At 43.3% G+C, this 12,209-nt stretch overlaps 1 protein-coding gene across 1 annotated transcript in view; it reads left to right on the top strand.

The window, feature by feature from the left end:
• C4H4orf45 (chromosome 4 C4orf45 homolog) overlaps positions 1-12,209 on the top strand; it is a 31,587-nt gene that overhangs the window by 575 nt on the left and 18,803 nt on the right. Inside the window, 2 exon segments of the mRNA XM_048941400.1 lie at positions 7,556-7,788; positions 12,047-12,105. Of these exon segments, the coding sequence (XP_048797357.1) occupies positions 7,556-7,788; positions 12,047-12,105 (292 nt within the window).

The raw sequence follows: 12,209 nt of genomic DNA, 5'->3' as shown, positions 1-12,209 counted from the left end.
CCCTGCACCTGCATTTTGATGAAAAACTCACAGCATTGGAGAGAGCATGGATCACTTGTGGGGGGCTGAATGAGAACCTCCTGCTGACAGCAAGCCAGGATTCCCCACTGGTCCTGGTTAGTGGCACTTACAAGTTGTCTTCCTGCTACAGCCCCATTTGAATTTCAAATGCACCAGTACAAAAGAGCAGGCTCAAGAATCAAAAGGGTTGGACTAAAAAAAAAGTACCTTTAGGAACTGAATCTGAATTTATCTTGGAGTCTGCATTTCAATTAAAGCAGTTGTCTGCGTATCAATCCACACTAACAATGTTTTTTGAGTAATACAAATTTAGAGACCAATGAATTTCATTGCATTTGTATCTGGCAGTAACTGTAACTGTACGAATGACTTCAATATTCTCCTTCTTCCTTAAGTGCTGAAATACCACAAAGAATGACAAAGATGACATACACTGCATTAAAACACAGTACCTACGTTTCAACTTCACTAAATATACGAGTCTATACTTTAGTTACACACTGCAGTAGCTTCTGCTATTGAGTTATAAGTCACAGGAATATACATGCTGCAGTTTGGGGTCAGATTAAGAACATATATAATCTAATATCCTTTCCAAAATTGCTATGAAATCTCACTCACAATTTTTGCTTTACAGCCTCTTTGCAGCAAAAGCTGACTCGATTTAGCTACGGACCATGAAAAAGATTTCCCTTGGATGCTTTAAGTCTGTTCCTAGCAATTCAATTCTAGTTTTTGCTCTATGAAATATTGTGATTGTTCCTTGTTCACCTTTTTCTGAACAAATGCTATTTAATAGCCCTGCTGGTCATTTCTGAGGGTAGGAGAGAATAAAATGTATTCAAGCTTCCTGAAAAAGCAGAGTCAAAACCACTTGCCCTGATTCCAGCTTACCATTGATTTTCATCTGGTAAGGGTAATGCACTGGCACAGGTGGCTACATACACCCACACCAACCACTCTCAGAACATTTTCTCATTTTAACAGATCCTTACATGAAAAAACAGAGCAGCACTTCATACTCAGGTATTCTATCAAAGAGATATTCTATTTTTTTAAATCTAATATAGTGAAGTTAATGGTAAAATTGTTGTTACTCCCAGCGGATAGGGAGCATTCACTCTCAGGAGTGTTGTTTCTCAGGAAAAAATGCTTTCCCCAGAAAACTCATCATGGAAAGTGCTTTGGACTCTTCTTGCTGACTGCCCTTAATTGAACAACACTGCAGCAGCATTGTGTGACAGCAGCATCGCTCCTGGGGTGGATCTCTGCCAGGCAATCCTGAGACAGGACTAACAGCCAAGGTTATTTTTACAGCACCAGAAGTAACTTAATCGTACCAACATAATCACCAACCACGAATGCACAGCTTGCTATTAGTGACACTGATATCTTGTAAAATGAAAAGTAAGCTGCACCTGATTATTTCTGATGTTCTCTTGCTTGTAATGGAACAAGCACGTTATTGCAAATTCACAAGTTCACAGATTGGTTCAAAATTAACATATTACTCATACACATTATAGGACTTGTAAGTCCTCTAAGAAGCAAGCAGTCTCCTGTCTCTAATATTCCAGATAGGACTGTGATTACTGTTTTACTGCCAGTGGTTTAAAGATCAAATTATTAACTTTTAAGAAATTACCTTAACTCCTTACAGATAAAAGTCGAATTTATTTCTGCAATAACGTCCATGAATTAATTTCTTCTGATTTCAACAAGATACATTACTCTTTTGTCATGATCTAGTCTTTACAGAAGTAATACTCTCACATAGCTCCATACATACATCCTAGAATTTCTATTGGTTCAAGTCTTGTCTCCAGACCCATCCAGCAAGCCAAAGGTCAGAGGGGGGTTGTCATTGTCATATAGTCCCAGAAACAGTCTTCTCAAGGAAGCAAAGATGATAAATCAGACAAACAAATCAGATAAACCTGATTTAACAGGACTTTGTATGGTAGAGAATCCTGAAAAAGCTGCTCGAATGAGGAGACTGAAAAGTAAAGTTAGCTTTTACTTCTGCTGTCTTCCAGCCAGCAGCTCTGAATCAATTTAGTAGCAAAAGCTAAGACAATAAAAGCATATATAATGCTACTCGAGGTATGCTCTGCTGATATATTTACCTTTAGAAGACACCTAATAGTGCTATTAAGGTGATACTTCTTGTGTTTAAGCGCTTCATTGTTTCTGTTTCCTTAACATATACACAAAGAAGGAAAGCACTAAAGAAGCACGACAGTGCAAGGGCCTGATGCTGCACGCTCTGCACAGAGCGAGAGCAATTCATGGTCGGATGGAAAGACTTAGGCTGCCCTTCCAACCTCTTTGCTCTGCTGGCTCTAGTGCCATGCTCACAGGCAGTTCCACTGGGGAGCATCTGCACCTGCAGAACAGCTCTGGGCTCTGACCTCCTGGGAGCCATGCTGCCCTCAGCCCTGCTGACCTCCTGCCCTCAGCTCACATCTCGCGCTGTTTGTTTTGGCACAACTGCTTCCCTCCCCCGAGGCCACACGGAAAATGAGATCAAGGAACTGATGCAAGTTAAAAATAAACAGGGATAAAAACAAACATTTACTGTGCGGTTAAGAAACAGTTGTTGCAGAGCAATGGGCAGACGGGGGCAGGCAGGCAGAGCAGCTGAAGCTGTTGGAGAAATGAATGGCATGTGGCATCGGCCCAGCGCTGGCAGCTCACGTTGGGTCCTGATCTCTGGACACTCCTCAGAGAGTGGGCTATGGCACCAAACAGGTGCACACTGTGTTTGCCACTGGCTCTGATTAACCAAGCCTGGATGTTGTTTTCTTTTGCTCTAGAAGGGGTCAGAAAAAAAGGCCCCAGAAAAATAATGAGGCAGGCACGCTGCTCCCTGTGCTGTCCCTAACAAGTGCTTACATCCAATTATTTATTGCTATTTGGTGCTTCTCAAGAGGAGATGCACTTAGCAGACAAGAGACGGAAAGCAGTTCATGATTCTGAGTCTCTGCCTCCACCTCCTTAAGAAAACAGTGGGAATAAAACAAAACTGAGAGGCATATTTGCGTTTGCAGCAATGTTTGAAATTACGGTCTGTAGCAGAACTTAAGCTTTCAATATTTATTATTTTCTCATTCACAAATTAATATCTAGCACTCCCCTTGAATTGGCTTATCCATTTCAAGACAGAACAGCGAGCTGAGCTGAGAATTGCTGGCCTTAGGGCTCTGCTTTCTGAGCTGCTAACTGCTCCTGCACACCAGAAGCACCTTCAGCTCCTGTGGAAATTAATAGGTTCTGCTATAGCCACACATGCTGGGCCTGCTTTTGCTTTTTAGTAAGAATTCACGAAATGGCTGTTCCAAGATAACACCAGCTGCAGTTGTTTATACTGGAAAGCTATTGCAATGTTCCAGCAAAACTGGAACCAGGAACTCTTTGCTCCAGAAAAAGAAAATCCACACATGGAATTCATTTGAAAAACCTAACCAGAGCAATACTGAGCACAGCTTGTGATGCTGGGTATGTGTTTATACTGTACTGGTCACATTAGAGACATGCATCACAATGTTGTTGAGAAACATCACAATGATGTTTCTGACCCACTTTCCCAATTCTTGCCTCTCTGAAATCTTGCACAAAACATGTTAACTAGATCTGCCAGAAGTCATAATCCTAACCACCAACTTCAGCTGGTCAAGGTATGGTCATCTGGAGGTTACAGCCTGGCCAGCAGCATGAAACGTGCTGTTGAGGGAGTGGGAGGACACCAATTCCTTAATGGACTTTATAAATTCAAGCAGCAGTTCCCCATTTAGCCACGATTTGGTTCTACGTACTCTTACAAAAGCCCTACCAGTACGTGTGGTTGCTGGGAAATGAGACTGCTAAGAGTGACCTGATGATTTATTTACATCAAAATAATAAAATGTGATGTTATACAATTAATATTTCAGCAGTAGCCACGAAGCAAAAGGAAAACCAGCCTCAGAGTTATTAGAATGACTCTCATTCTTAGCACCCTCTCTCCCTCATTCATCACTCCAGGAACATAACCACAGCCTTCTCCAAAACCTTGATCAAATAAATATGCCTTTCACTAGAGTCAGTGCATCTGGACCAAGCAAGGCAGCATACTGCAGAGACTTCCAGTCTCCACAGAGCGCAGGGTGCCAGCAGTGCCTCTCTTTATCTGATCAAGAATAGCCAGCCGAAATGCCTTTGCTAAGCCAAAACTGTAGAGAGGCAGTCCCTCAGGAGTCAAGCCAGGGTTTTTTTTTCCAGTGACAGATATATTCCATCTTTGTCCATATTACAGGAACGTTCTTAATTGATTTCTTTGTTTACTCTTTCCCTTATTCTGCAAGGAAGAATGAAAGCCTAAACTCTGCTTTCTGTATGACAAGCGTGAAGGCATTCTTTGCAGGGTATTAATCACACACTGATTATGTGTACTGAGACCACTTAACTCTCTATAAATTACAATTCTATTTCCACAGATTATCCAAAGACTGCTTCCTCCGAAGTCTGGACAAACAATAACACAAGAAACTAGTGAATATTCTTCTCCAGAAAGTGGAATGCACAGTCAAATGAGAGCTCACACTATGGGTGCAAAAAGTAATAAACCCAGTGGAAAAATCAGGATATACATAGTTGTAGGCTATATTTTTTCTAGCAGCAAAGTTGATTTATGAGTTCCCTTCTTGTTATCTTTGCACCTATGAAATTCACTGTCTCTGCAGATGTGGCAATGAGACCGGGGGCTGTGTTATGAAATGGACCAGTGAGACAAACAGTGAAATTTCCCAGTTGCCTTTGGCTAATGGTGAAAAACATGACAAATTAGCACAGTCCCATCATGCAGAGGCTGTGGATCCACAATGTGCATCAGTTGGCAACCCAGACGAGAAAACTCAGGTGATACCTCCCCTGCAGGCTGTGGGTGCTGATGGTACAACACTGGAAACATGGTGCTAAAGGATGTTCAGTCCATGGGCTATCCACGATTAAAATGGGTTTCTAAGCTGAAATAGCTGGAAGCTGGTTTTAAAAGGTGCCCCTCCTTGGTAACGCAGTGCAGCCAAAACAAAATCATCAGCCTCTATTGGGAGACTAAGCTGACTTTTAATTGGGCTGGCGTGGTCTTTGCTCCAACTGTCTCTGCACATAGTGATCTATTTTCAGTTAATATGGATCCTGAGAAGACATATGGCTTGGAAATTAATCCCTTGCCTAGTAATAGGAGTCAAGTATTATCTGCACTTGAAAGTTCAACTGGATTAACATATAATTATAGAAGCTACTCTGGAATAAACACTTCACAAAAGGAGTTCCTTTCCATTCCCATTTTGCTTCATTTCCACTAGCTGCTTGGGGAGGAAACTCCGTGTGGAAACTCGCCCTTCGTTTTGCAACGCTATTTTTATTTTCTGCCCCCTACAATAGTTTGGAGAACACTTTTATCCTCCCTCAGATTGGATAGTCATAGCTTTATTAGCTAAAGCAGCAGCATAAACATCAGTAGACCAGCAGGGAATTGATTTCTTTACCAGCAAATCGTCCAGCACCATCAGTGGCTGCTCCAGTAGGAGCCTGTGTCAGCATACATCGGGTGGTTTGTCCTTTTAACAAAAAAAATGTGGCTTGTGGCTTTCCCCAGAGGTCCAAACCACACTGTGCTCAATGATCTCTTTCTGTGACAGTTTCAGGGATAAGCTTCCAGTGTAAAGGGAACTCTAGTTGAAGAGCTGTCTTCTACTGTAGCCATTTCTAGATATTTCTAGGGTTGGCTTATTGTTATTCCCCCCCCCCCCCCCCACAAATGTACAACAGGTTTTTGCTCCTCAGATGAAAGCCTGTGTGAGATCTGTTTCCTGAATGATGTTTGGGGGGGTAAATCCTAACAAAGTCCTCCCTATAGAGGCAGTGGGGGAAATGATAACAAGACTGTCCATTCAGTCAGTAGCGATCTTCATAACTGAATCATACTAAATTTGCAGTCCTTTTTGAAGCTATAATCAAAATGTGTTGTAATAACCATTAAGGTAGACACTGCTTTTATCTGCTGACAAGATATAACAGCCTTCAGCTTGGGCAGTAAAAATATCAGTAGTAATCCCAGGCTGTAAATTGATGCTACAGGGATTTTGGTGATTTATGAGTTTCCATGACACTCCTGTGCCCTGTCTGCACAGCTGAGAGACACAGCTTGCATTCGGGTTAAGTTTCCAGCTATCTGAGTTGCAAAAGCAGTTTTCTAAATACTTGGTTTACTTGTTTATATTTAGTCAATACGGTTCACAACAGCATCTTATGAAGTTCACAGCATTCTTTGCTAAGAGCAAAATTGCATCCATTTTATGGGCTGTGAAATTGTGCTGTGGAGGCTACTGGCAATGAAATGCTGAGGTCAGATCTGCCTTTGCATCCACTCTCCTGTTTCTTGATTTTCAGTCAAATAAAACTCAGATACTCTGGCTGCCTGGGAGCTGTGATGCCTTTCAGCCAAATGTCCCATTTAGAAATCATAGAATCATAGTCATAGAATGGCTTAGGTTGTAAGAGACCTCATAGTCCAGGTTGTAAGAGATCTCATAGCCCAGTTCCATTCCCCTGCTGTGGGCAGGGCTGCCCCCCACAACTCAAGCTGCCCAAGGCCCCATCCAGCCTGGCCCTGAGCGTCTCCAGGGATGGGGCACCCACCACTTCTCTGGGCAGCTGTGCCAGGGCCTTACTCTATGAGTAAAGATTCCTTCCTAACATCTAACCTAATTCTCCCCCTTTTTAGTTTGAAGACATTCCCCCTCATCCTGTCACTACCAGATGGTGTAACAAGTAATTCCCTCTCCTGCTTCTAAGTTCTCTTCCAGTACTGAAATGACCTGGAGGCCAAGAACGTGGAGCACGGGTTTGATTAGCTATTCTCGTATTGTGCCTTCTGGATTTGCACCTTCCCAGCTGGAACAGCATTTCGCTCTATAAATTCAGACTCTCCCTTAATTCTACACTATATTTCCTTGCAGGCACATCTCTGAATGACCTGAAAAATATCACTTAAAGATCACTGCACTTCATTAAAGTAACTTTAAAAAGTGACTTTGTGCTCAATGACACTTCAAGTCCATTATGGTGAATTAAAGCTCTGGATTATTATCTGGATTAGAAGGCCTAACATGACTTAATTTAGTAAGCTAAAGCCATTTTAAATTCGTATCTTCCAATGTGTGATCATTTTTGCGTATCTAAAAGAGAAATCCAATTGAAAATAACAGAAAGTTGTTTAACCAGAAGTAGATGCCCAATTTTGTTCCAAGCTGTGGCCCTTTTTCAACAGTCATGTTCTTAGGGCAGGAAAAAGGAATATTTCAAGGGAAAAACCAAATATTTATGACTCCCACTCCAGGGGAACCTAACAAAAGGAACAACAAGTGCATAGACCTTTGAAGTGGAACAACTACATAGCTGTCGCACTGGAAGCAAGATAAAGGAAAATAAACCATTCTGAAATGGGTGAGAAACAGAAACAATCTGAATGATTATTTTCTGTCTTCACAAGGCCCGGATGCCATACGCGATCACAGAACAAGACGGCCTGAGCACACTCACTACATAGGATCAACATCTCCAGCAATAGAAGGCAGCAGTGATGCTGGCTACTTGTGGCGGCCGGCCTCCTGCTTCTCATCCCCGCTGCTCCGCCGATGTCAGTATGCCACAGAAATCGGGTGGGGAGTGAGAGAGCTCAGCTATTTCACCTGGAGAAATCTCCAGAGCGGAGCGCAGATCAAGGTAAGGAGGACTTCATAGCCAAAAATACCAGAGTGCCAGAAGGCAGAACAAAGCCCAGCTCTGTTTTCTATTTTCATCCTGGATCATCACCAGGGCAGAGATCATTTGTAGACTAAGCAAGGAATGAGGCAGAGCTCAGCTCTTTGGTTATCAGCCTGCAGAAGCCTCAACTTATATCTTGTAAGGTTTTGCTTGAGGGTGTGCAATCTAACATGCCACAAGCCTCTGGTGTTTGTGGTGATCCGTAAAGCCAATTAAAGCTTCCTGGACAAGGAGCACACCTGGTAGAGAGGACCCATCCCACATGGACAGAGGGGTCAGGGTTAGGTGCCTTTCTCTGCACAGCCCAAAGAGGTGTGCAGCCCTCTAAATAGCTGTTGTGTTGACCATCATCTCCTGCCATTACTCAACGAACAGTTACGGCTGAAATCAATCTAGAGCAGATCAGAACTTGTGAAAACACAAGTAAGAGTGTAAATGCATTATACGCACACATAGCCTAGATGTATCAGTGTATGCGAGTTCTACCTAAACACGAGTTTTGTGGTATTGCTTTTCAGAATTCACTGATGTGCAGTTGAATTTTCTCCTTTCTTAGCAAAATAGGGCACTTGAGCACCTTTGCATTGAGCAGTGTCTATCAGAATCACAGAATGGCCAGGGTTGGAAGGGACCTCAATGATCATGAAGCTCCAACCCCTGCCACACGCAGGGCCACCAACCTCCACATTTAATACCAGACCAGGGCCCCATCCAACCTGGCCTTGAACACCTCCAGGGATGGACGGGGCATCCACAGCCTCTCTGGGCAGCTGTTCCAGCACCTCACCACTCTCTCTGTGAAGAGCTTCCCCCTGACATCCAACCTCAATCTCCCCTCCCTCAACTTCAAACCGTTTCCCCTTGTCCTGCTGTTATCTGCCCTTTCAAAGAGTTGATTCCCCTTCTGTTTGTAAGCTCCCTTTAGGTACTGAAAGGCTGCAATGAGGTCACCCAGCAGCCTTCTTTTCTCCAGGCTGAACAAGCCCAGCTCCCTCAGTCTGCCTTCGTAGGGGAGGTGCTCCAGCCCCTGATCATCTCTATGGCTCTGCCCTGCTCCCTCTCCAACAGCTCCCTGTCTTTCTTGTACTGGGGGCCCCAGACCTGTACACTGCACTGCAGATGGGGCCTCACAAGAGCAGAGCAGAGGGGGACGATCACCTCAATTTTAGCTAAAACCCAGTGCTTATGCTTTCATTTTCCCTTACTTGATAGAAACACTGCTGAGACCCTCTAAGCAAGCACATGCAAGACAACCAGCCTCACCAGAGTAAGGCTTTCAAACAGGTCATACAAAGTGCCTATTCTTAACTCACAATGCTTCTGCCAGAGTTAACACCCCCAAATTTCTGAAAAATGAAAGCACATCACATGCTGAACAATGGCCTTAATGTTGTCACCATAGAGATGACACTTTGCAGCCCTTATTTATATCTCCTTGATTGCACCAAACAAATGCACTCTCTTCACAGACAAATGCTTTTGGTTTCTTGGGGGTGATTTCTCTAGATGGTGTTTAAAATAATGCCTTTGTAAAGACATAAATGTTATTTTGTAGTACAGGGAACTTTTCAAGATAAATAATACAGTAACATTTCTGACAGAAGAAAGACAACAATCAGCTAGAATAAATGCAAAGGGAATTCTTTAGTTAAAATGATCAACAGACAGAACAGATACTCTCTTTGTCTTTGCAAAAAAGAATGAAAGAGCCCATTATTTGCATGTGGCCAATGAACTTCAAAATACAGGGAAGGAAATATTTTGGCTAAACAAAACCAAAAATATTTTTCTACTGTTGGTAAACCAAAATCACTCATTTTTTACTTGAAAACAACACAAAAAATAACATTTTGAAACACTTTTCACAACATCGTTCCTTTTTTCCCATTATATCTGTTGGGTTTTTTTGGTACAGTTTTGCTCTGCTCTTTCACCTCTAAGGAGAGCTGCCTTCTGTGCCATGCAGCCTTACTGCACTAAGTTCTCACGCTCCTGTTGGGCAATATCTATAGTGAAGCAACTTCCCCCCTCAGCTGCTTATCGTACACATTCACAGTTCAGCTTAAGATCTTACTAGCAGTAAGGAAATCCACACCTCGTGTAGCTGAATGGGAGATGCATCTGCTAGTCACAAACAGGTGTGGAGTTTGGTTGGTAGGTCTAATTGCAGTCACCTTCCACACCTGCTTCCTGATCAGCCCCAGGCTAGACCCAAAGAGTAACAATCCCCTCAGTTTATGTTTTGCCTTTTTTTTTTCCCCTTGACTTTTAATCCAGTTAATTCTTTTTGAACTGCCCTTGCTGCCGTGACAGCTATGCCCACAAACTCAAAACCCCTTAAAACACTGATTTGATACTACCAAAAAAATAGCAGCCCACGTCCTTCTGCAGTGATCAGCCATCTCCTGAGATAGAGAGCTCTGCAGGGTAACCAAAGGCCAAATCCTTCCCAGGAGACAAATCAACCACTCTGTAACCCTCAATGGCCACAGCAGAAGAGAAGAACTGAAAACACCTTGTATTTGGAGCAAGTAGCTGCTGATTCAGCTGGCTAGATCCTTGCCTTCATCACTGTAAAGGTGCCATCGCTGCAACAGCTGGATTAAATATGTTTAATAGCTTCTAATTTCAGAAGCTGATTAAATCATTGCTCTGGCCTTGTGGTTCACCAACAGCCCTTGATGTAGCTCAGGCTTTCTCAAAACAGCTATACTGCTGTATAATCAATGAATATTAAGATGTTATAATTATGACATAAACAAGAGAGTTTGACTAAGCAGACTATGATAACAAAAAAGGATAAATAGAAGGCTTACTCCTATCCTGGGCTCACTCACAAAACACCAGCACAGATGATCGCCAAGAGATCCTTCCCCACCGGTAGCCAGCTCTTAAATAGGTCTAGGAGGGGTGCAGCCAGGAATTGCCTTCACCTGTGCTCCTCTGGCTGACTCATGGCTCACCTCAGGTGATCAATCAGAGCTTTAGGCCATGACCCAGCAGTTCCCCAGTCCCCAGGGACTCATGCTTTTGCCCCTCACAGCAATATGAATTCAGCTGGTTTGTGGTACTTGATGCTGTGCGCTGGAGACCACGCACGTACAACTGGTGCAGATGGGGTGGATATGCCTGGAGGAGTTCTCTTCTTCAAGCTGTCCTAGACAAGGGTAACCTGGGAGAATCAACCTCCCCAAAGCAGGAATCACCTCCCTTCTGTGCAAACAGTACAGAACAATCAAACCTAATTAAAGTTTTCACAGTAACTGGCTGCTGCTGCTTTTACAAGAGTCTGCTCCCTGCTTGTGTCTTCCAGAGAAGCCCACAGAACTGCTCTGGTTTATCTCCCCTGGCATCTCTGATAAAGAAAGCTGCCACATGCTCCCCTTATCTCTCTATATGCCTCATCAGGGAAGAAAACACCCTGCAAAAAAATGTTACTCATAGTGGCTGTGGTGATAGATGTCCCCACTGCTGCAGCCTGAAGCCCCTGAGGCAGGAAGGGAGGTCGTGTCCTCCTCTCAGCCACAGACACGCTGAAAAGCTCCAGTCCATCTCACAAATGGGATAAAGCTGTGTGCTGGAGTCTTTGCATCAGTGCCTATACAACTGTCTCTGTGCATCATATAAATCATATAGATCATATAAAGACTGCCTAGAGGGTGGGTGCTGCTGGCAAATGCACCGTGCCATGCCGCTTCTCTCCCCAAGGCAAGTGTAATGCGTGTGGCTATTTCACTCAGCAAGTGAAGTTTAAAAAATAACTTCTTATTGATGAATCATGACATACTTAGCAGCGATATCTGCTGTCCTGTCTGCCTCGTGCCTCATGATTGCAGAGGTGGTTTGTCATGCACTTTTGGTATCGCCCCTTCTCTGTTTCTGAGTTATGGCCGCTCGACGCACTTTAAAACAATCCCTTACCTTTCCAACAACTGTTCTTCTGCTTAAAAAATAACAACAGACAACTGCAGGGCGACGTTTCTCTAAGTGACATTTTATTACCTCTCTAGATAACTCTTCCCAAAAATTTAAAGGTGTCAAACCGCAGCCAAGCGCACCATCTCTGCAGTCTATGCACAATATGAAAGCAAGAGATGCTTGTTATTTTCCACCATCTCTGGGTTCCTTTGTCACAGCTAAACGGACCTGGTCCTACTGGAGAATAATACCTTAAGGTTAACACTGTACATCATTTGATTCTGTTTCCCTTTTACAGAGAGGACAGATCTGGCAGGCTGCTGAAGATCAAGCAACACACCGATACCAAAGTCCATGGTAACCACTTATTAATTATTGAAAATATGTTCTAATTGCTACTGTGTAAGGATGTTCTTCAGGAGCACCTGGAGTAGGCCAGTTATTGGCATACTTGACTATGA

This window comes from Lagopus muta, chromosome 4, assembly GCF_023343835.1.
Source record: "Lagopus muta isolate bLagMut1 chromosome 4, bLagMut1 primary, whole genome shotgun sequence".
NCBI classification, from domain to species: domain Eukaryota; kingdom Metazoa; phylum Chordata; class Aves; order Galliformes; family Phasianidae; genus Lagopus; species Lagopus muta.
The sequence above is the reverse complement of the archived record's forward strand: the minus strand, read 5'-3'. Positions and strand labels throughout refer to the sequence as shown.